At 30.2% G+C, this 26,879-nt stretch overlaps 1 protein-coding gene and 1 pseudogene across 25 annotated transcripts in view; one reads left to right on the top strand and one right to left on the bottom strand.

The window, feature by feature from the left end:
• The window catches only part of LOC145246641 (uncharacterized), a 370,950-nt gene that overhangs the window by 140,328 nt on the left and 203,743 nt on the right, over positions 1-26,879 (bottom strand). For 13 of the 25 annotated variants that reach the window (XM_080108757.1, XM_080108775.1, XM_080109282.1 and 10 more), the window contains 2 exons: positions 25,614-26,229; positions 21,706-21,931 (listed from right to left, as the gene is read on the bottom strand). In XM_080108757.1, coding sequence (XP_079964883.1) covers positions 21,706-21,931; positions 25,614-26,229 — 842 coding nt within the window. The remainder of the gene's footprint in view (positions 1-21,705; positions 21,932-25,613; positions 26,230-26,879) is intronic. The other 12 variants (XM_080108961.1, XM_080109429.1, XM_080108606.1 and 9 more) reach the window with 1 other exon arrangement.
• On the top strand, positions 5,480-5,616 carry LOC145284871 (U2 spliceosomal RNA; annotated as a pseudogene).

The following is a 26,879-nucleotide window of genomic DNA, read 5'->3' as shown; positions in this document are numbered from 1 at the left end:
CAAGTAGAGGTAACCATAGTAAATTTGTCAGCATGTGCAATGTCACAACAGAGTGGTGGTGGCAGTGGCAGCCTCGGTGGTGGTGGTGGTGGTGTCAGCAACGAAAATTATGTTAAACTTTGTACTTATAGTAAAGCCCCACAAAAAGAAAATAAAAACAAGCAAGAATATGTGCAAACTGGATCTACATAATTGCAAAATAAAGAAAGTTGCAAAATTAGAAAAAAAAAAAATTAAATTAAAATAAAAGAAAAATGAACAACATTTAAAATAATAGAATTGCAATGTAATCACTATAAATAATATTTGGCTACATGCAACACTATAAGCAAGAACCAAAAATAAAAATGAACTGACAAAAACAAAAGGTAGATGTTCTACAATTAGTTAGAACTGATCACACCATGCAACTATACCAAGAGAAAGAAAGAGAAGGTGAGAGTGAGAGTTTGGGTGAGAGTGAGAGTTTGGGTGAGAGTGAGAGTTTGGGTGAGAGTGAGAGTTTGGGTGAGAGTGAGAGTAAGAGGTCGAGTGAGAGTAAGAGGTCGAGTGAGAGTAAGAGGTCGAGTGAGAGAAAATACACATTTGGGCAAGGCAGGAAAGCATTTAAGGAACATCAACCACAGTCTTATCTGATAATCTCAGGACCAACTCATGCAATATGACCCTTAAAGCTGGAAATTTTTTTTTTTTTTAATTTTTAAAATATAAACACATTGCAAAAATAATTGGCAAAAATTCCTTAAAACATGACTCATTATCATAATGATGCCAGATGCTTTTTTTTTTTTTTTGAGATAATTAGTTTAGATAGAAAAAAAAAAAAAAAAAAAAGCAGATTTTGTTGGCTTTACCCTCATTCCACATTTATAGCATGACATGCTCTCCAAGAGATTGAAGCCATAACATGGAAGCAGTAAAAAAACAAGATGTGTACGATAATGATGATAATGCCAGTGAAAAGTACAAGTGAAAATGTTTCGATCATGATCGCAGGAAGAGGAATTGAGACAACAATTTAACAAATGATCTTTATATTTAAACATGATTTTCTGTCTTGCTGGATATTAAATGATTGCGCAAACTTAAAAGATTATTACAAAAGAACCAAAAGTTTAATTTTTTATATTGATCTTAATGTGTTAAATTTTTTATATTGATCTTAATGTGTTAAAAGAATTAAAAAAAAATGTTTTAAAGAGAGGACCAAGAAGCAATAACTTGCTACATTTCTTTCTGCATAAATTGACCTCACTGTAAAGAGGTTCAACTTCAGGAGACCATTATCAGGAAAAAAAATCTTGCCATTAACAATCCTCATACTGACTCATTAAATATTTGTATATGTCCAAATTAGAATGAATTAATTAATGAGGGGGTCAACATTAGGCCAATACCTTTTATGGTTCACCAAAACACAATCACTGAAAACCCTGGCTCATGACCTGTGAATAATCGGTTACCTTTAATAGAATATAACCTGGCCACTGCATTCATTAAACTAATTGGCCTTACAAAATCTGAGCTTTATATGTGCACCCCCCCCCCTCACATTCTAATATGCGACACATTTGGTATAAGAAAGTGGATGAAGACTTTAGTGATTGAGGTGATACAAACACTGATTTTGATAGTTACTAGCGGATTCATATGAATATATATTTATAAGAAAGACTCAAACATCTGTCCAGGAGAGAGAAAACTACAAAATAATGGCCTATCTTTGCGTAGACCAGCTCTGTTTCCAGTTTCTCTTGCTACTGGTTTTAAGCAAGTGTCAGTTGAGTAGAAATGCAGCCAAGAATTGACCAATACTTACTTCACACCACACAATATAAAAGATGACATGACTTTAAACAATTTATATACCCATATCCATAGATTGTTTAGCTGCATCACAGCGCTTCAGTATTGTTAGACAGTAAACTGCTTCAAGCCGAGATCAAACCTATGACTGTCTTATTTGACAGTGATTCTAATGCCACACAAACATTATATATTATAACTACTTCTTTCTGTTACAATGCTTGAAAATACAAATCCCCTCATCTATTCCTATAAAAGTCCTCTCTTACTTGGTTAGCAATAGAAAAAGATGGTTGTAATTTTTGTGCTACAAAAGACATACCTTACAAACCGGTATATGTGGTGTTTCATGGGTGACAAAATGTTCTTTCCATGTGCGAGAACCCTAATAAAACGAATTACAAGTCATCATATGAAAGATTTTGCCGAGAATCAGTGGCACAAACCATCTCAAAGGACAAAGATTGTAGAATGCACTTTTTTTTTTTTTTTTTTTTTAATTTTTTTTTAACACCTCAATTTTTGAGGGGATCATTTAATATTGAAATTAATACTTATTATAAATGTTTTATTATAATATTATTTTAGTATGAATTAGTTACTTCATCCATAGTTGAAAGAAACTGCTTTTAACATTCCACAATGATATTAGTGTGTAACTGTACATGGTATTACACCCTTATGATATGTGGTCACATACTCTGTACTGTAGTGTTAAATATTAAAAAAAAAAATTGAGATAATACCTCTGGGTTAAAAAAAAAAAAGATTTATTTCAAGCTCAAGTTGGATGATTCGCCTGTTCATCAATTTTATATCCACATCATTTGTTGCCAAAAAATTATTTGTGATAATGAGTTTTTGTTAGAGGTTATGTCAGTTCAAAACTTACAGTTCTTGGTCCTTTCAGCCATTATATTACTAGAAAATTTGTGATTATCATGGAAATTAAAATACAAACAGTATCCCGTTCAAACTTTCATACTGCATCACTATCAATATAGCAAATCATGTACTGTAATCCTAAATCTTCATTAAATAGAGTTCAGAAGTTTTAAAGTTAACTATCCAAGTGAGAAGGATCCTCTTAATGATGAGAAATGCGAGTAATGTGATTAGTAAAACAATAAATATACACACACATATCTACATGCATGCATTCAAAGTAACAAAGACAGGTAAAAAAAATGTTTATATCAAGGCTTGTTCTGTAAACTAGCCAAAAACACAAAAGATGGAAGCAAAAGTGAAAGATCAATATAAATAGTTACTATATATCATTGTTTGCTTTGATAATGTGTGTATGCATATAGCAAATTAATTATAAGGTTAGAATATGTCACTTTTGAATTTGATATATTTTCATGTACAATAATATATCTACATGATATAAAATCAGAATTTTTTTTTTTTTTTTTTTTTTTACTTAGTACTGTTATATCAAGAAGCACAAAATATGCTTGTTAAAATGTAACTATTTAAATTAGAATCAAATTGAATTAATAGTTTTATTAAAGGAATCACAAATAAGTTTTTCATCATTTAAAAAATTAATAGCAACAGATTGTATCGGACATGTAAGGCTTGTTAATAGTTATCTCCCTTCAAAATATCTCACTAGAAATTTTGCATAGCCATGATATAAACTAATACAAAAGTACAAAAAAATTAATTATTTTATCATTTAAAAAGTCTGGACTATAACAATCCCTTTTTTGTGAGATTTAAAACTTAGAAAAATGATTGGTTTAATACAAATTTATCTGTAAAACATTTCCGTCAAAATTATATTTATGAATTTCACACACAAAAATAGGCGTATTTATTTTCATTCCACTAAAAATAGTATAAATAAGGTTTCTCATTTTAATCAAACATTCTACCTCAACTTTTAATAAAATTGAAAAAGTAAAAACTAAAAATTAAGAAATTATTCTTTCATCTACAACCTCAGAATATTTAATATGAACATTAAATTCTTTAATATTTCATTAGATATATCCGTAAAATGTCCTAAATTAAACCTTTTTTTTTTTTAATTAATCCAGTTTATTCTTAAATTTTCTATAGTAATTTTATTTTTCACAATTATTATGTACTCAGTTTGAAAATATTATTCTATTACAAACAAATAGTGGATTTATTTTTTGTACAAAACAAAAGAACTTTCACTCATGTTTTACCATCTTCCAAGATAAATTCTTTTTACAGAAAAAAATAAAATAAAAATTAAGTTAAATCCAAAAATATTGTTTTCTTTTTTTTTTTCTGAAAAAATAAATTATCATTACAAGTAGTATAAGTAGATTGTGTATAATTCTTCTTCATGGAAGGGAAAACTAGTTAAAACTTTTGTATTTGTAGTGTTCATGCATTGTATACAGAAGATGCTTACTTAGAATTGTGTATCAGCATTTTAAATTTAAAAAAAAAATGTCCTCATCCTCATGATTATACATATCATGAGAAAGTGGGGAGAAATTTTCTCAAAACTATAAAATAATGGCAATTAAGCTACACAAAATTTTCCACATTTCATCCTTGTGCATTAACATCATATATGAAATGCAGAAAATTCTGTGTAGCTTAATTGCTATATATATTTTCAAAACTTATTACCTACTTATGTATCGGACACTATCAAAGTAAATACTGAAAATATTTACATAAAATTTTATGTAGATACATAAAATAATATATAAAGTTATTTTGATGATTTATAAAAAATTATTAAGCTTTTCAGTGAATCCTTATTTACTTGTCTTTCCACAAGGGAAGAATTAGACAAGTCTTTTTTTTTTGTATGCAGTTTCCTAAAAACAACACTTAGTCAAGAAGGATCTCTCCTTCACTGATCGAGGACAGAAAAGATGAAGTATCAGAACAGATACCGCACTTTGCTCTTAACCAAGTTACCAAATTTTAGAGTTATCCACTAATTTTAGATTTTGAAAAAAAGCAGTATTTAATATCTGTAACACTAAAACATTTTTTAAGTTTCATTTTTAGTTGCGTGCAAGCAACTCTATAAGTCACTCCGTCGGTCGGTCTGTCAGTCAGTCTGTCCGTAACACTTTTGTGCTTGGCCTTTTTGGTTAAGATCAAAGGTCTGTTGTTAATAGATGCTGTTCTTAGCTTTTTAAGTTTTTCATGGCCTTTTGGCCAAGATCAAAGTGTAGTATCTTTGTTATCTTTTGTTTTTACACGTCAATAAAAAATGTTTTAAAAATTGGGAGTTAAGTAGGACATCCCCTAGTATGAAAGGGTGAATGTGGTATTATGGTGGAAGAAGATACTTGCTGGGAGAAACTTTTGATTTTGTTTAGTTCTGGAGTGACAAGGATGACCAACGACCCCCATAATCCCCACCTTTTGAGTTGGTCATGTGCCTAAGTTTTTTGTTCATTGTTGATTTTCAATGTATTTTTAACATGAATAAAGGATTTAATATCTCAAAGTATAGTATCTGTTCCGGCAGATACTGCAAGCAAAGACCATATGTGGGGGCAATCCCACATATAAGACCTTGATCAATGTAGGGGCAACTCTTCATACCAATTGTCACTATCCAGGTCCCCTACTCCCCGGGGAGTTGGTCCCCATTTCCCCTTCACTCCTCACATTAAAAATCGGCCTTGTGCCTAATTTGCTCGGTGGAGGGGAGCAAATAAATACCCTTTTCTTGGCCTTTTGGCCAAGATCAAAGTGTAGTATCTGTCTTACTACATGCTGTACTTATGTTTGCAACTTTGTGATATAAAGTGGGGAATCACTTTTCTGTATTAATTTAATGTAAAATGATCACTCACTTTACAACCAGTCATTCTCCAGATCATTCAAGTTGTTTTTGAAGGATTCCAAAGGATTCAAGTCATTCTTAAGGTCATTCAATTCATCCTTAAGTTCATTAAAGTCATTCTAAGTCATTTACTTTTTATTTATTTAAGTCATTTCAGCCCATTTTTCGGTCATTTTAGTTTATCTTTAAAAATTTTCTGTCAATCCTACATTTACGCATTCATTCATTACACGAGAGCACGCGACTAATGGCTATCGGCCTTGTTTAGAGGAAAGAAATAATTATCTTTTTAAAAATTATCTTACTTTTATATAAATATATAATTGAAAAATCTTTAAATTTAAATTCTTGGAGGCTAATGGTTTGTTAATTATAATTTAAATATCTTAAATATATGTAAGTAAATCAATTTAATAATCTATCTGAAACTATATTAGTGATATAGCTGCCTTCTATTTGAATGTACTTTATTTAGTGATGACTATAAATAAAGTTAACTGAATATTGAAGATTTTTAGTTCAATCAATTCATATATCTAAAGTAATTTTTTGGTTTGTAGGACTTGAAAACAGCTTTTTTTTTTTTGTATGTTTTTTTAATATATATATATTTTTATGAGACTTATTTTTAATGCAAATATTGTACCTACCTTTATTTAAAAAAAAAAAAAAAAAAAAATTAACAAATCTTGTGCAACAGCAAAATGAAGTTAGAACTGAAAACTAAAGACATTGCTTAATTTTAATAAATAGAAAAAAAAAAAGCATGATAAAAACAAAAGCATGTGATAAATGAGCAATCAAAGAATGGTTGATGCCGCATGCAGCTTACCAATGCTAGATTAATGATGGGAGTTTTGAGGATAGTGAGAAAGAATGGAAGAAGGTCAGTCCGAATGGTAGTAATTGGTTGATGGTTAGAAAATGGAATTTACATCCAAAAAGGCCCAGCATCCCACCTAACGTGTTGTGCTGGTCAGGGCTGGCTAAATTAATGAAAGGGTAGTAATGGTAGTAAAAGAGCACAGTCAGGAACATACACCGCCCAAAAGGTGAGGAGAAAAAAAAAAATCAGTTTTGTTTGTTTTAAATCACATCAATTAATACAACACTTAAAAGTCACAACACATGAATTGTCATTAGAACCAACTCCAAGATTATGCTGGAAATTACTGCCCAGAATTTGTAAATAAAAAAAGCATCGACTCAAAACAAGACAGTTGGATGGATATAAAGAACATCACAACAGCAAACAAAGACTAATTGCTGAGAATGATTAAAATGTGGAGAATTTCATGAAATATATGATCAGAAGATGAGTTTAAATAGTTCATTGCATAATAATATGAAAAATGTCTTCATGTTGATAAGATTAAAATAATAATCACCACGATTTGAATGATTATTCTTATCCCTGCTTTAGTTTTGTTTGAAATTATTTGAAAATAGTTTTTAAAAACGTTATCCTTGATACGAATAAAAACATAAAATCATTTTTTCTTATTCAATCAAAATATTCTAATAATTGAATAAGCAATCATACTAGCAATTATCATTTAGCTGGTTTGTTGATAATTTTCACATTTTGCAATAATACTGAATTTAGTCCAGCTGTTCTATGACATATAAACTCCATTTTAAGCCACTTAGTGCATAAACATTCGATACAATTAGTTAAAAACAAACCACCATTTTAAGCGTCTTGCTTCTCTTATTTTGTTCTTTAGTCCTCACATTCTGTGAGTGATGTTTCTGACAAAAAGAGCAGAATTGCTGTTCTCCGAGTCAGAATCTATCGATCTAACACTTATCTTTGAGTAGTTTTTTTTTTTTAACCTTTGAGTGATATTATTTTTTCTTTTTTTTTTACCTTTGAGTGGTATTATTTTTTTTTTTTATCTTTGAGTGGTATTATTATTTTTTTTTTTTTAGCTTCTTACATCAAATGGCTCAATATATCTTGCCTGGAGTGATCTCCATTCAATTAAAAAGAATATCTTCCTAAACAGTTCATCACTCAAATCTTGAATTTCAATGATCAGTATTCATAAGTCTTAGCTAGCATCAAATATAAACAATTTTACAAATTTACAACATACATACATTGTTTTCTCAAAATGTGCTTTAAGAAATGAAAGCAAGAAATGAATAACAAAATACTTTTAAAATTCTATTTAAAAAGTAAATTTGACTATGCCCACAAATAGAAATTATGACGTCAAGTCAGGCTTCAATAGTAACAAAAATAAATTGAATCCAGTAATTTATCTATATATTCAAAAGAAACTTAGTCATAAATGAAGAATAAAATGCAGTTTAAATACAAGGAATACTAAATCCAGATATTGCAGACTTTAAACTTGTATAAGTAAACTTGCCACTGGAAATAAGATTGAAAGGAGCAATATTTTCTTTCTTTAAGATGAGAAATATAATTATATTTTTTTCTTTTTTATACATTCACAATTTTGCAGAATATTATTTCATTTTGTCATTGTTCATTGTCTATCAGAAAATATGCTGAATTTATAATATATACATGCTTAACAGTATATCAACTTAGATTCAATCTCAAAATTTATTTCTTAAAGATTTGTTGGTGGGTTAAGTTTCTTTTTGTGGCACACCAACACTTTGAATAACTAGCAGGTCGCCTGACATTGCCCGGTCGAAAAATACACTTAAATATAATATTTTGATTAATGCAGATTTTGTATTTATTATATTATATTGGACCCAATACATAGTAATGATTTAAAAAGTTAAAAAAAAAAAAAAAAAAAAAAAAAAGTGACTCATGTGCCACCACCGAGAATTGAAACCAAAACGTTTAGCTTACAATTTACTTTTTCCTTTAATGTAAATGCCTGAGCTATGACGGCATGTTTGTTGTAAGGCTAAAAATTAAGAGATGAACCAATAGCTATTATGTTATACATGCATATCGGTAATGGCATCGTTCGACTTTCACCTGGCAAATTCCATTTTTTTTTTTTTTTTTTAAATTATTTTACACTTTTGCACTGATTTTCCTTAACTAAAACCCAAATATAAAGTTTTGCATGGGTTCAAATACCCTATATATTAAGTTTCATGTCTGTAGACGAAAAAACTGACAGAGGAGTTTGGTAGGCAAAAGTTTTTAAACAAATATATATATATATATATATATATATATATATATATAAATATATACGCATACATAAATGCAGAGGTTTGTGTTTACTATAACCTTTTTACACAATTATGCAAATATAAATTATGTAGAAGATCTGCATTAATATAATTACATGTAATAGTTAACTAATGATCATCCCATAAGAAAACCGAAAACAACTAATAGGGAATTAATTAAAATGAATGTTTAAAAGAATAGCTAGATCTTTTGCAGATGAATGCAATTCCATGACCCATATAAAACAAAGTTGTATTTTCTTTTTAAATAAATAGATAAAAGGGGTTTTTAATATGAATATTGATACAGAAAAAAAAACCCAAATTTATAGGAGTATAAATTTAATGTTGAAATAATAGCTTTTATTGTCAACAGTTATAATAATACAGATAATTATCTATGAATAATTGAATACAAGTCACTAATTTAAACATGGCTAGTGATTCATATCCTACCTTATATTTTGAATCTCTAAATGAACAACAAATCCAATAGGATTTGAACTCTTAACCAGGCCAAAGCACTTGAATAAGATTAGAGAATAAGCCAATTAAGAATAGAGTAACCAATTGGAATAAAACTTAAAAAGGTCCTAATATATATACTAACTGGTAAGTGTTGTTGTTGTTGTTAACAACTTTAAGTACTTTTATCTGACATTTCCAACAAAACACCATAAAGATCACCAGGAAGTAGCTATCGTTTCTTTTTCTTTCTTTCTAAGTATTTCATTAACTTGAAACTTATTTTATCTAATGGCATAATTATTAATTTTGTATGTTTTTAGAGTAAGTTAACACGCACACACACACATATATATATATATATATATATATATATATATATATATATATATATCAAAAATCCACTAAAGTACTGTTTCATTGTATCACAACTCATCAGTGCGGTTAGACTAGCAACTTTCCTTATATATATGCTCTGAAGCATACATATATATATATATATATATATATATATATATATATATATATATATATACACACGATTCTTAAGGGCAGAGGAGTGGAGATGTTATCTAAGGTTTTTAGGTCCTTGTTAAGTGCAATGCAGTGTTAAAATATTTTTAAAATTATTCACTTACCCTATATTCTCGCCGAGAGTTTAATCACGCATATTGTACAGATATATATAAACACACCATGGCAGATATGCTATACTCGTCCTATATCACAGAGATCGCTTTAGTTCTCCCAACCTCAAACAGTCTCATTTTTTTATCTCTCACTGCACAATTATTTTGCTCCTAATGTGTCTATTGCTAGACGTCGCATCCCTATTATGTAACCTAGCATCTCCTCTTCTGATGAGAAGCATTAGGCTTCAAAATACCATGGTATACTAAGTCCTTACTTACCTTACACCCATAATTAATGTATCACCCTTATTGAATAAATGAATGAATCTATTAGTATATATTTTTATAGTGTCATTTTCTTACTTTATTGATACTCTCTCTCTATATATATATATATAATATATATATATATATTTCAATAAATCTAATTACCTATTTTTATTTATTGAAAGTAATCCACCACTGCTTAGGAGTAATAAGTTTAAACTTAAGTTTGGGATAATTTTTCGTTTATTTAATACTAGCATGGATACCCAGTGTTGCCTGGGTGGACATGAAGTTTGGTTTGGACACAGATGCTATACTAAGGATATTGAGCAACCCCCAGAAAAAAAAAAAAAAAACTGAAGAAGTAGGTGACCTGATATTCCGGCAGCATGGTGCTGGACCCCCCCCCCCCCCAAATAAATGAATCAAAATAGCAGCGAGTGCCTGTGCAACCGAAAAAAAAAAAAAAAAAATTAGCCGCAGTAGACAGGCTCGAACCTGAAACACGGAAAAGGAAAAAACATTACTAGCAAACGCTTTTGCCCATCGGACCACAATGACTTAGGAGGTCATGACCCTGCAAAATAATGTCGTTAAACCTGCTATCAGTTTGCTATGCATACGTGACTTGCGAAAATCCTGACGCGAAAAATGACCCCACCTTGTGAGAAATGGTCCAGCTGACCTTTACAAAATTAATTTTTTTTGTTTTAATTTTCACATATATCTCCGAGGCATCACTCTTTCTCATGGTACTGGTTTTAACCAAATCCGATGTGGCTGACAAAACATTTTAGTGGACATACGAACACACAAACACGTTTGAGATTTATGTAATTTAGTCTTTTTGTGAGTGTTCTAGGGTCCTATTATGAAGTTATTATAAAATATCTAACTTCAAGTGTTTGTTTTCTTATAGTAAACAAATGTGTGTGAGTGTGTGCATAAATATGTAGGTTTGGAAGTATGAAATGACTTTAGTGAAGGAGTTAGTAATCAATAAAAAAAAAAAATGTAGAATGCAAATTATAAAAACAGATCGATTTTTTTTTTTTTTTTTTTACATTTATCAAGGCCCAAGGATAAGGATTAATGAATGTATGGTGATAGTAATTGTTAATGGTAGAAATTAAGAATAATTTAAGAGGCCAGCTCCAAAAGAATTTGTTGACATTCGATTTGAAGACTGCCAAGCTGGAGAGTAGGCAAGTGGAACAGAATTCCAGACAAACAGTTCTAGGAAAGAAGCTTTGCTCAATAAATATGTTTAGATTTAGGCACAGATAGAAGGGAAAAATTGTTGACAGTGGTTGTCGCTAGACAAATGTTTTTTTTATGAAAGTTTAGCAAGGGGCGGGCATAAATTGAAGATCGGACGAGTGTCTTCCATCTAAAAAAAAAAAAAACTATAGAGTAGAGATAAGCTCACAACGTCTCTTCTGTGAGAAAGAGATTGCAGGGAAGAGAAAAAGGCATTACATACAAGGTTTTGAACTCTGTCAAGGCAGGATAAGAGGCTCTGAACAGCTCCTGCTCAGATGTGGCAACAGTATTCCAACCTAGGATGTGTGTGGCTCTTATACAGGTAGAGGATAGCATCAGTAGCGAGATATCTAGAATGATTCAATCATTCTTCCAGTGATCTTGGCAATGGATTTGATGTATGGCACAATCATGTTGACACACCAATTCTCACCAGATCACTGAAGTTAAGCAACATTCAGCTTGGCCAGTACCAGATGGGTGACCATTTGGGAAGGCGAGGTGCTGTATGTACTGTGAGATAAAATACCAGGTTGAGAAACTGGCGCAGTTTATCCTTCTACTGGGGGTAGATGGGACTCTCTTAGGCCGTGGTAGGCACCCCATCTAATGATGGCATCACAATAAAAAATACCTTTGAAAGCCCTGGCGAAGCATCAAGTATTCAGCTACCGACAAGATTTGAATTACACTACAAACTCGTGTCATGAGTTCAATCTTGGCTGCGGCCGTGCTGGATGGATAAATGGTACGTATTCCATTTCAGATTAGGAGTGAGGATCAGTCCCAGAAATTAGTCAAAACATGGTGCTTCTCCAAAACAAGAATGATTCACTTCAATTGGGGCCAGAGAGAAGCTTGATTTTAGATGCATTAAAATTAACTACCCCCCCCCCCATTGCATCACATGATCAAGGTGAAAAGAGAAAGAAACAGAATACCTATCATCCATTTTAGGGTTTAGGGTCACTTTAGATTTATTTTATAAATCTAATTGAAAACTCAATTGCAACAATAATGGTTTCTTTGATCAGAGTTGACCTAACTTTACTAACATATCCTATGACAGTTCTTGATTACAACCTATATGTATGCTTAATCTTGTTGGAATCTATTCTTTAGTTTCCCAGTCTTTACAGGACAAACAAATTTCCACAGAAAGTTTGTGTATATGTGTACTCAGTGCTGATCTAAGAGTTTAATATAATTTGTTTATTTATATGGTAGAGATAATCTTTGGTATCTAAGCAAAGGCATTTAATGCATATGATACACACACACATATATATATATATATATATATATATATATAATACATTTTTAAAGGTTAAGAGGGCAATTGCTGTATTAGCAGAAGATTTTGTGATTGTAAGTTTAGTGTAGATGAAGGTAGATCATGTTATTTTGGAATTGGATTATTATATCTAAGAATGGAATAAAAGTGTATGAATATTCAATCGTAAATTATAATATGTACGATTTACGAAACGACGTCGTAAATATCTTTTATTTCAACAAATTTTATGTTACAAAATTTGCGCTGTAAATTCGTTTCCTCTACTACTACTACTACGACGATGGCGTGATATTTGACCTAAAAAACCATAGGCTGACATTCAACCATCAGCGTTTTTAAACTTATTTTCGGCTATTCTTAAGTCCCTACCTTTGTGGCGTCAGGCTAAGTCATCAGACTATTAACCTCAAGGCTTCGGGTTCGAGTCTACTTCCCTCCCAAAACTTTTCCGCTGTTTTTTTTTTTGTTGTTTTTGCAATATTTAAACAGGGTTATTACTTCGCTTATTATTTAGTTTCCATTTTGTTTTGCTCTAACCCCCCCCCCCCAAACACCCGGGCAACACCGGGCACCCCCACTAGTCTTTAATATACCTAGAATGTTTGAAAATAAGGGTTGAATATCTGGTCATTATATCTGGATATAAATTTTAAAAGTGTGCATATTCTTGATAAAATAGGTCTACTTGAACATACGATATTGGAGATTCCATTATATATGTGTGTGTGTGTGCTGCTATAGTTCCAATGAGGACTGAGCCTTACTATATATATATATATATATTATATATATATATACTAGCAGTTCAGCTCGAGCCCTATGTGCTGTTCATAACTTGCCCTATTTGTGAATACACTTTATGTAAGATTTCAAATGTTTAGACCAAAATTTGTCTGAGTAATTTCGTAGAGACCGCAGAGGTCAATTTTTAAAAAACTTTGATCCCAATTTTGACCGCTTAACATTTATTATTTTGGTCTCAAATCAAAATACATGTCCAAGTTACCTACACCTAAACTTTCAAGTCTTTAGACCCAAAATTGGCAGAGGAATTTGGTAGATTCTGCAAAGGTAAACTCTTTCAACAACCAAATTTTTGCTCCAAACTGATTAACATGCTTGCCGCATGTCTGGATACCAGTTATGTATAAATTTCAAATGTTTAGACTCAAAATTGGCCGAGTAGTTTGCTAGACACCGCAAAGGTCAAATCTTTTGAACTTTGACCCCTTGGCAGCTCAAATTTTTTACCAAAACCAATTAAAAAGCTTGCCCTATCTCTGAATACCCTTTGTGTAAGATTTCAAATGTTTAGACCAAAAACTGGTTGAGTAATTTGATAGAGACCACAGAGGTCAATTTCTTTTTAACTTTGACCCCAATTTTGACCCTTAAAATTTATTTTTTCTGGCTAAAATTAAATTCAAAAGTTTGATCTATGTCCAAGTAACCTACATTTAAAATTTCAAGGGTTTAGACCCAAAATTGGTGGAGGAATGTGGTAAAGTTTTCAAAGGTCAAATCGTTGAACTTTGATCTCTTGACAGCCAAATTTCCGGCCAAAAACCAATTAAAAAGATTTTCCCAAATCTCAATACTCCTTATGTCAAATACCTAGACCGAAAATTGACAGAGTTATTTGGTAAGGAAATGTATAGACACACACATTTTCACTTATATATATATATATATATTTAAATTAAGGTAGTAATAGTAAAAAAAGCTAGTAAATACTTGTGAAATTCAAGGGATTAACTATGCCTATTCATGCTCCAAGCAATGGTAAAAGGGCAAGATGCAGGCAGAAAATTATGAGTTATACTAGCAAAAATGTAATTCTTCTAATACTTTTTTTTATAGGTATTATTATAGGCAAGGCAAAAAAAATATATCTTTAATTTTAATAACTTATATTTCCAGGATGAGATATATTTATGTACATGTTTGGGATAAAAAGCACCTGAAGAAGGTCGGAAAGTATATGTTATGTTAACATAAGAACCAAGATGAGGATCACAAACAGAGACGTGTAAGTGATGCAATTTTAATGAATTAAATAAATACTAAATACTAAATACAATAATGATGTTACGAATTACAAAATACTTTAAAACGAAATAGAAACTTGTCTAAGTAGATATACAACAAACATGGATGATTTTCTTGGTAGCTGAGAAGTTTTTTCATACCATTTTCAGACATGGTTAAAGTAAACACATCTTAACTTAATTTTCAAAACAAGCAAAGAAAGTGACACGCAAGATAATCTTTGCGCTTTCATTTGACTTGCACTTGAATCAACTTTATAAATATTTTCAAGATAAAGTACTAGTTCTAGAATCAGAACATAATTACTGAAACCATTTTGGGCCCTGTAATAAGAGCAAAATCAAAATACTTAAAAGTGATCAAAAACATACTGCATAGTGAAAATTGAATATTAAAGGCTTAGATTTTAATTGCTTGGACTCAAGCCAGGTATATGAAGCATGAGCGGACACAAACAGATTATTTTTCTTACAAATATTTTCCTCAAAATTTAATAACTTCATCTCTTTCATTCCTTCTATAGTTGTTCATCAAATTTTATCTACTCACTAAGTATTAACAGACACTAAACTAATTTAATGGTTGGCAAGATCTGTTCTAGTTCTTCTCTAGGAAAAGGAAAAAAAAAAACTATCTCCTCCACCAAACAACAACCAACATGCCTGAAGACGGTCAAAGGACAATTCCACCAAAACGTTGCACAAATGACACTCAAGATGAGAACAATAGTAAGATCAATACATGTAAATAATCAGCCCTCATCTCAAAAATTCAGAATTTTAATTTGTGTCTGTGATGAAGTTATTCAACTAATGTGCTTATTTTTCTCAAATGAAATACTTTGTTCTTATTTAGAATTCAACCTAATTAAGAAAAAAAAAAAATTTTTTAATAAAAACTACAGAAAAATTTTTGATGTATGTACCCGTCATGGAATGGAAGCGTTATATTTCAGAAATTACATAAACTGATCAAGTAGTTTTATTTTTATAAAACAATATATTTAAACGATTTAGAGTTATTAATGTGGAATCAGTAGCATTGCAAGACTGATCTCAAGTAGAGATATCTGCCCTTGTTTGTTTTTTAAGATAGTGATGCAAGACAGACCCTTTTTGCTGTCATATTCCAAAATCATGCAAATCAAATAGTTTTATTCATTTATTTTTTTTTTTTTAACTAACTTCAAAAATAAAACTACTTGATCAATTCATGCAAGTTTTGGAATCTAACATCTTTGTTTCGTGCCAGGTACATACAAAGATTTTCCTTTTCTTTTGTCTTTTTTTTTTTAAATTGGTTGAATTCTAAATAAGAACCAAATATTTTAATGTCACCTGAACATTTACTTTTTCAATTTATTATAACATTTCTTTTAAAAGTTGTCAGGTCAATACAGATTTTGAATTTTTTTTTGTTTTAAATTAGAAAATATCTGCATCAATTAGGTGTGAATAAAAAGTGTTTTGCTTTCGATTTTCATTGACAATTTTTTCCAACTTATATCTCCACATTATGATGTCTAATTGTTGCTGAATCGTCTATTCTTTTATATCATATATAACATACAGAAGTTTTTATCATGCCTAGTGAAGCAATTGCAATTAGATCAGTGTTAAAAAAAGAAAAAAAAAAAATGAGTGAGTCAATGGCAAAAGAAATTAACGCTGTGGAAGTGCCGAGGAACTATGACTGAACATATGGTACAAATCTGGTTGAAACATCTCAAGGAAGGTCGCATCAACTTTGAAGGTCATGTGTGTTTGGGAGAATTTTGATGGGATGTTACATTTTAAGTTTACCTCAGATGATTATGCTGTGAACAGTAATCTGTCTTGACTATTACAAAGAGTGTGTGATTCTTTGATTAATCAACCAAAGACACAATACGATCATCAATATGACCAAGCACAAATTTAAAATGCTAGAAATGCTTTCACACTTTCCAAACACTGCAAACCTTTTTTGAGCCTTGATTTATTTCTTGTATAGACAGAGGCTCAACAATATGAACAAAGTTAAAAAATAGGCACTGGATGTGTTTTGCCAACCAAATGGTGCAAGTGTAGAATTAAGCTTAAGGGCATGACAGCGGCAAAATATAAGGGAATATATTTTAATGAATAAACACTTTTTTTTGCGTGTGATTTGTGTGAACTAATAATTAAAGCTTGAAATAAAGTCATCTTTTGACTTAACCAATTAAATTTTAAAATTGTCTACAACTAAAAAAAAAAAAATACATTAAAATGGGTGTGGAAATTTCCTACAAAAAGTGCACAACTGAAAATATGGAAACCCTACAGAAAAAAAAAAAAACAACCTTACACAAAATTGAATATTTGAACAATGAAATATTTAATTCTGTAATTCATATGGAATAGCATGCCAGAGCAAAATATAAAAAGTGGGAGGATCATGTCACAATGTATAAAAATATTTTTTAAAAAGCATTCAGTATTTTAAGACATGGAATCTGGTTTATAGTAGAACAAATTTATTGTTTTAATATTAGAATAGTTAAGTTAGTATCCAATTTTTAGAGAATCAAAATGAATAACCAATTTTATAAAATTGATAATAGTTTCAAGAACAATTTGGCAAGAAAAACTTTATTTTTAACAAAGAGATTGAAACTTACTAGCCATATTTAATTTCATTTGCCAGTTGTATTGTTTAATCATGTTTAATGTAAACATTTACAACATTGATCATGTTTAATGTAAACATTGTAAACATTTAAAACAAAAAGGAGATAGAAATATATTAAAACATAAATAACAATATCTAATTGACTAATATTTTGTGAAGAATTTAAACACTATTAAAACAAAGATTTTGAAACTAGTTAAACTAATGAAAATAGTTAAACAAATTACTAACAAGAAAACTTTCTCTTGTAAATACATAATCCACCTTAATTTTTATGATCATATATTATTACAAATGTTTAAACAACGGACACCACAGAAAATAAAAACATTTGAATACATACAGAACAAAAAAGGCGAAATGTGACAATTTCCTATATTTAACAAATAGCATTATAAATAACATCGGAAATGGAGATTATTTTTTCACTAACTTTTTATAGTTAACTATTACCAAATCAGGCCAGTAGTTAAATGACTATTTGAGAAATAGACATCTATGATAATAGCAAAAGGTTGTCATTTGATAACTGATCCATAGAAATAAAAATTACATTCCATGATTTTTTTTAAGCAGAGATTTACAAATGTCCATTAAATAAATGATTTTAGAGTAAAAATGTTCATACAAATACACAATTACTAAGATTTTCTGATTGAGAATTATGATTAAAATCAAATAACATTTATAAATCAAATTTAAAAATTAGCTTTGACTTCTAGTTAACTATAGTTAACTGATAGGGTTACAAAAAATGATGACAAACACTTATGCATAAAAATATACATATATTTTTATGCTTGGTTATGGTGAACATAGCAGAAAAAGCATAGGAATTGATGAAAGTTGATCTCTCAAATTTGCTAGCCAGCAAACTATTCAATCTCAACTTGAGCCAGTGTATATAATATTTTGGACACTCCTACATCCACAATTAATACTCATTCCAAAATTTTGCCTGCACAGTCAATGGGAGATGGTATCAATTTATTTTATTATTTACTTAGCGACAAGTCTATTCCTGTCTGCAGGTGTCTTTGGATTTAATTGCCAGATATTTTATTTTTCACACAGCTGTGTGTCTGCATCAATCAGCCGGATTTTGTTTCTTCTGGCTAGGTGCATATCTGTGTCAATTAGCCAAATTTTATTTTTCTGATCAGATGCTATTTCTGATACATCAGCCCAGATAATCAACACTAAGATGTATATTTTAAACATTAAACTCATTTTTGTAACTTTATTAATTGAATCTCGTTAAGACAATTATCAAAATAAATGTAAGAGATGTAGTTGATTTATGCCCAACTTTCCAATATTAATTAATCAGTTTCAAAATCTAAACAGTTTCTATTCAAAATTCATTTATATTATTTATTTGAAAGCTTATGAACTAAGAAATCCAGATAACAAATTCAGAATATAAACAAAATAATGATTAAAATGGTGGAACGAAATTCAGTTAGACAAATTGGAGGAAAAACAAGAACAAAACAACACTGAACGTAAAGTGCCTTGGTGTTTTACAATAGTTAAAAAAAAAAAAAAAGTAAAAAAATAAAAATAAAGATAACTAAAACCAAGACAATCAATGACAACAAAATAACTAATGACCAGCAACAAAAAAGTTACAAAACAAAAGACTATTAAAATAAGACTAAATAAAATTTCAATTTAAGCAGTGGCAAAATACTTAAAAATTATTTTAATAGCTTTTTTTTTTTTTTTTTTTTTTTTTAAATCTAACTTAAATATTTGAAATGTAAAAAGTTCTATAGGAAATAGCCTAATAGAATAAAATAACCAAAATAATAAAACAGAACATATTTTTTAAATATTTTGCAACAGTGAGGCTTCATAAAAAGACAGAAAATGAATATTATTCTAAACCACTGATCGGATTATTTTAAAGCTAAAATATAATAAAAATCAAATATAGGATGGATTAGTTGTGTTTTTAAAAGCTAAAAGTAATGTATGAACTAGAAGCAAATTACTTTTTAATTGAAACCAAGACAGATTTGAATAGAGTTATAAATTCTCATTCAAGCAGAAATTTAATGTAAAATTAGTATATGTAATAACTAAAATACAATTCAGTTTTAGCAGAGGCATAACTAGATTATTAGACATACAATGATCAAGTCATGATAAATATTTTAATAAAACCAGTTTATCAAATTTATGTTAAACATTTTTTTCTCTTACATTTGGCTATTAAGTTAAATGAAATATCAATTTAGTAGAACAAACAAGTTAACCATAAAAACTGATTCAGTATTGACATTAAAAAAATAAGGATTTATGTCTATTATCACTGACTAGTTTCTAAGCTTAAACAAAACCAATGTGATTTTTATCAGAAATTTTAGGATAGTTTTTTTTTTCTTCAGATTATAATCCTTATGAACGTTGATATTCATGAAGTCTGACGTCACCCACCATATATCCATTAATTTTAAAATATATCTATCATTATATTGGATTTAAGTATGTAAGAAATATCAACATACACAATCAACAACAATCGTATTCAAATGAGAAGACAGTTGTTTTTCTTTTATAGTATATATCAACCCTTTTCGCCAAATCCAGTAAATTTGGAAAAAAAAAGTTTTGTTTCAAGTTCTTTGTATCTCCAAATATGTATTCATAGTATTTGGTTTGGTAGTCTTATTTTATGGCATATCAACCCTTTTTGAGTTCAATCATTTTGGAAAAATTACCATGCTTCAAGCTCTTTATATCTTTAAATATTTATTGGTGTTTGATTGTTTTGTAAAGAAAAAATTGTTTTTGCTTATTTTGCAGAACATGGTTGAGTTTTGCAAAGGAAAAGAAAAAACAACACCAATGTTTTAAATTTTAGGTCATAAAATACACTGAAATAATTTTAATTCATTTATTATTACAGAGCCAATTCTCTATTATATATATATATATATATATATATATATATATATATATATATATATATATATATATATATATATATTATTACTGATTTCAAAAATTAAAAAAATGATTTGTGTGCCATCAGCTAGAATCAAAACCAAAACATTTACAGTTCCAGCCATGTTCCTCACTGCTTGAGCTATTAATTAATAAGAAAGCTTTAAAATGAAATCACTTTTAGCTCTGATTAGTTTTACACATACACAAAAATATAGAAATGTCAGCAAATTGAAATGAACATTTTGCATTTCATCTTGCTGACATGTCTGTACATGTTATTCATCCATCCAAACAAAGATTTTACTTGTTATAAACCATCCTTAGAGTATGATTACTATTTCTTATTAATGTCAGTCTCATGTGATCAGTAGTTTAAAAATTTGTCCGTTAAATATTTACACACGTACATCTATATATATCTTTTATGTATATAGATTAAGAATGAAAAAGATGTACATATTCAACTTCAAAGTTAACATTACAAAAATGCAAAGATTAAAGACAAGTGTTATAATTGAAAGCTGCATCGATTCTATTCTCTAATATTAATGGCATCATATTGCAGGAAGTGAAATCATGTGCAGTCTCATTGCAATTAGGGCTAACCATTCTATTTCTTATCACAAACAATTTTATTTAAGAAATAGTTTATAAAAGATTACATATATTATTTAATTAATTAGAATTCTTATTGAGATGAGTAATTTGTATTGTTTACCCATATCGTGGATAACCACCCAACGAAGGCCAGAGGAATACTTGGCGGAAACGTTGTGAACCAACAACTAGAAAATGAGGATAATAGTTCATAATAAATAAATGGATAAAAGATTATATATTTTTGTATGTAGTTTTTTTTTTTTAATAAAAAAAAAAATTCATACCTAACTGAAAATTTTTGTTATGGTAATTATTTAGAAAGGGTGGGGCTTTGTTTTTTTTTTTTTTTTTTTACATAAAGATAAAATTTTAAAAAAATTAAATAAATATAAGAGCCAATTCTTAAATTTGGATAAAATAAACAAAAAAAATGTGTTGCTTCATGCAAGTGACGTCTATGATGTAATAAACAAAATATTAGCAAGCAACTAAATCTAATAGTTTCCTTTCTGGGCAGTAATTATCTCATATAACGTTGGAGTTGATATAGCAGACTCCACTGACCAACAGTGGTACTGCGTTTTGTTTTTACACAACCTGGCCATACAAAGATATTTGGTTAAGATAAAGAGATAAAAAACAAAGATATATGGCCAAGTGAAAGATGCAAAAAAAAATTTAAAAAATAAAAAAAATCGGAAATTTTAATCCAAATGAGATAAGAGCATCAGTAAAGCTGCATGTACCTGGCTGTTTAAGGAGGTCACACCCAATCTTACCCGGCTACGTGACACACTTGACGCAGTAGAGCTGATAGAGCTCACAGATTCCTGACTGCCACTGCGTTCTCGTGATAAACGAAGACTTGTGTTAGCCAGGGTACGGGTGTTGGGGCTGGGCATACCGCCCATCAGGCGTGTTACTTTGTGTACAGGAGCAAATAATCCAAACTGTGGTTTACAATCAAAGTATCTGAAAAGGAAAAAAAAAAACGAAAATATATGTAAGCAAAAATGTTTTTACATACATAGTTATTAATTCAATATATAAACTGTAGACAAAATCTTTAAACAATTATGGAGGACACTTTCAATGAAGGTATTTATTTTTCACACACAATAAGAAATAGGACACAAGGACGGGAAAATGGGATTGAAAGGTCAGTGCCAACAAGGAAGTGAGGGCACTCTAATACTGCAGAAGATTCCTGACAGCTTCGTCATTCCCTGGTAGAGACGCTCAGGCAATTAGCCTGAAAATAATCCCTCTCAAAGAGAAGGGGAAAAGCCTAGGAGAGTAAACCTCCAAGAACTGCACAGGATGAGAATTACGCTGCAATCAACAAGAAAAAGCTCATTATAAGAATGGTCTAGACTTTGTTGATATTGGGGTTAAGGGACAAAAATCACTGATGATGATGTCATCAATTCTTGAATTGGAGGCAGCATAAAGTACAGAGAGAGGAGGGTGGCACTGGAAAAAGTACATTTTCTTTCTTTTTTTTTTTTAATATGAAAATGACTTTGCAAGACGTCATAATGTTAGGCATAATCACGTTAACACACCAGTTCTTGTCAGATCGCTGAAGTTAACCAACGTTGAGCCTGGTTAGTACCAGAGGGTGACTATTTGGGAATTCTAGGCACTGTATGTGCTCTCTGCTTATCTTGGCATTTGTTTCCAGTCGTCCTGTACATGCACTTCACTTGCCACTGTTATTTAACAATATTGACTCAGGAGAGGTGTGGTTGGAAATGGCGCATCTCCTGCCACAAAAATTTCACGCGCAGACACCCCTACATAGGTATCCATAGTCTGTCAAAGACTGAAGGAGCTTAGTACCAGTGTTTTCTTCCCTCTCCTGGAAATGAACTAAAACAAATTTTGCCAATCTTGAAATTGATTTAGTCCATTTGCATTTAGTAGGGAAGTTAAGTTTAATATTGCCATGGTACAAGTATTAAAATTTGAGGAAAACGTTTGTTGTGAGCTAGTTTGAACCTTGTTTACCTCAGCCAGGAACTGATGATGAAGCAAAGGAGTAGCCACAAGTTGGCATGCAGAAAGAGCTATTTGGATTAGTTATGGCTCCATCATGGAGGTGACCAGCAACAAGCTCATTGATCCCGACATCAAGGCAAACCTGTCGAGAAACAAAGTATTGCCGGCATTGCTTTACAGATCGGAGACATGATTGACTGCTTTGGGTAAATGTCAGAAGCTGATCAACACTTAAGATCAAACTGTAACTTGGATGGATTATGCAGTTTCCAGATCAAAGAGATGGGTTGTCATCTTGCCATTGATAGACAAATCTGGGATGAAATTGGATGGGGCTTGCTCAGGACACAAAATTCCTGGGTTGTTTGTTGTGAAGCAATAACAGATCAAATATCCATAAAAATGTTTTATCAAGAGTAGCATATTCAGGATTTCACTTTTTAATGATTTAAATCAACCCTAACTTTAACATTTTTATCTAAAAAAGTTATAAAATTCTATTCATCACGCAGAAAAATGGTTTGCCCCATAGTTTAGATGACCACATATTTTTCAACAGTATCAGGATTGAAAAATGAGGGTATTTTAAATCCAATATTATTGACTAGAAAGAACTCTTAAGAATTTCTAAATAAAAATTTTCTCAAACACTCACAACCTTTGAAGTTCGTGTGACCTTCCTTGAAACATCTCAACCAGACATTTCACACATATCATTATTTATTTAAATATTAATTACTGCTTATCATATGTTTCTGTGAGAATTCTATCACTTTAATTGTGCTGTTTCTTTTAGTTAAATGTATTACATGAATGAGTTTTGCAATAGGAGAGGGAAAAGGGTTACAGCATTAATGTTTGGTACATTTTAAGTTAGGAAACCAATCAGGAAGTGGGGGAGATAAAAAGAGAAGGAGGAAAAGGGGGAAAAAGTGGGCTGTTGTTTTTGTTTTTATAGAACATAATTAAGTTTTGCAAAAGGAAGTAGATAAACAAAAAGCATCAAATGTTAGGTGCATTTTGTCTCAAGGAGCCAACATCTTCAGACAGCCTGATCTGGTAGTACCAGGAGTCAGTATGGACCAAGGAGAAATGGCAAATATGACATGACTATATGCTCCCCCAAACTCCAAAATTGGACCCTCACCATCAGGTAAAAATAATAGAATACCCAAGTAACACAGCATATTAATTTTTTTCTAAAATTAAGTATAACAAAGACTACTTCTATTTTTCATTTAGATGAAAAAATAAAAAAAAGTATTTTCAAAACTTATTTTTATTTAAAAAAAAAAAAGTGATCTAAATAAGAACATATTTCAATTTTTTTCTGCAAAATTATAATGTATAAAAAGGTTTCAAAAAAAAAAAAAGAAAAGAAAGAAAAGAAAGAAAAAGAAAAAAAAACATTATCTTTTTTATAAAATATTATTCATAACAGATGGGAAAATGAAAAGCTAAAATAAACAAAAAAAGAAAAAAAAAAAAAAGTAAGCCGTGCATCGTATCTCCTGATATGACTTGACTTTTACAATGCACACAGCAGCACATGTACACATTGAGGTTGGATTACTTTTCACAAAGAGCAAAAGAATGCCTGTACAGATGGCGCTATCCTTGTAATTTGATCTTGGTACCATTGTAGTGAAATAAAGCAAAGGTTGAAGGATGAAAGTAAAATCTTGACAGTAATTGATTACAAGAAAATAGGTAACCAAAAAATTATATTTACTTGATAATATCATTCAGTAATTTACATGTTTTGGTAAGATTGAGATATATATATATATAACAAGCATAAAAATCTAGCATTGATTTTGGAAAACATCTTTATTTGCATCACCCCATTTTGCTATGAAGCAGGAGGTCAATATGTCGAATATCATACATTGTTTAAAAAGGAAGTTTTTTCAGCTATTATATTCCAATTTCTTTTTCTAAATTAAAGTCTTTAACTGCTTCATAAGTTATCTTTGAAATGCCACACTGACATTTCGAAAAGCAGAAATTTGACTCTGCATAATTAGAGAAAAGAAAAAATAAATAAACCTATCTTAACTATAAACTTGAGAAATATTAAAAAGTGCACATGAAACAGTTATAAATCATTTAGGATTTATTTTTAACACAGAGATTTACAGCAAAAAGTTAGAATAAAAATCAAGCTGAATATATCAAATCATTGTGTATTCAGTTTTCATAAAACAAAGACAAATGCTATCGATTTTTATATGGATTCTCTTTAACCAAGTTGATAATAAAATTTGGATTGTAAGAATAATATAGTGGTTCTCGTCGAGAATTTTTCCATATTAAAAAGCAAAGAAAAAAATCTAATCTGTATGAACCCGTAATGAAACAAAAATATATTACAAAAGTAACATAAATTGATTAAATAATTTTCGGAGCAATTGTCTTGCAAAAACAAAGAGATAACTTAACAATTCAAACAGATTTATGTTGTAATGCCTACGAATTCTCATTAATCACTTAAAAATGATTTTCTCTATAAAAATAAAACTATCTGATTAATTTACATAATTTAAATTAACTAATAAATTACATTACTGAAATAAAGAGGAAATTTAAAGTAAAGCATGCGATGTTTAAGATATAAAAATAATTTTTTTAAATTATGAAGAGTTTGACTCACCTTTTGCCAGCAACTGCTCCATCATTTTTGCCAAGCTTATCATCCAGCTCAACTCCTGCCCAGTCTCCCTTAGCAAAATCAGTAACTCCAATGTAACGAAGGGTCCCAGATTTTGTCCCGCTGACCAGAACACGATCGCCAACCTTCAACATGTACTTGGACGGACTTTGTCCCCCGTCTTTAGAAACGTTCAATAATGAAGTAGATGGAGAGATTTTGTTGAGGCTAGATGTAGACGTGGAGGAGCCACGACTGCCTGCAAGTCCAGCTCGAGGGGTGACTCCCCGACTAAGTGGGAGTCCTCCAATAGGGGTGCCATTAGCTGTGCTTGGAATGGAACCAGTTTCTGGTTTAGGAGTTTGTGGAGACCGAGTCAACTTTGATATTCGAGCAAAAACACCATGTTTTGGCTCGCACTGGAAGTAGCGCACTCCTGCAACGGAGCCATCATTTTTTCCAACCATGTCGTCTAATACAACACCTGCCCATTCACCAGGAGCAAAACTCGTCTCACCCAGAAAAGCAATAACCCCAGACTTGTTACCACCGACCCAAATACGGTCGCCAATCATATAATCATCAGTAGGCGGTGAAGGACTCATTGGACGATCAGGACCTGAAATAAAAACAATAGTATAAGTTTGCTTTACAAATTGACATTTGTATGGTGATGATCAAAAGCAAACGATTGACACGAGTAACACAAACCTGTAAAACAAGTTTATTCCAAGTGAAAGGAAATGATTCACTCTATTCAAACAATAATAATATACATAATGAGAGAAAAGGCAATAAAATAAGATATCAGTATTTTATAAGGAAATTCCTATTCTTGATTACAAATTCTGAGCTAATATAAGCTTAGCTAAAAAGTTTTAAAAATATTTTGTAATAAATAAATTATATGCATTTACTATTTGCCAGATACTATCACAGCTTTAAATAATATTTCATACAATGCATGTATATATGAATTTACTATCTGCCAGACACTATCATAGCTTTAAATAATATTTTATACAATGCATGCAATGGTTCAAGCAAATTACATCACATTCTTAAACTAATTCTATATTTTATTCCATATTTAAAATTAAAAAAGAAATTTACTGTTAAAGTATTCCAATTATTGTTGAAAGTTGAACCTATTTTACGCTTAAATAACCAGGTTAAAATCTATAAATTGACTGAGTTATGCTATAGAAAATCAGGGTTATTAACCTTTCCCTTATTTTTTTTTTTTAAACTAAAGACATTGTTAGTGTT

Source organism: Euprymna scolopes, chromosome 1 (genome assembly GCF_053919585.1).
Source record: "Euprymna scolopes isolate OS-2025 chromosome 1, ASM5391958v1, whole genome shotgun sequence".
NCBI classification, from domain to species: Eukaryota; Metazoa; Mollusca; class Cephalopoda; order Sepiida; family Sepiolidae; genus Euprymna; species Euprymna scolopes.
The sequence above is the reverse complement of the archived record's forward strand: the minus strand, read 5'-3'. Positions and strand labels throughout refer to the sequence as shown.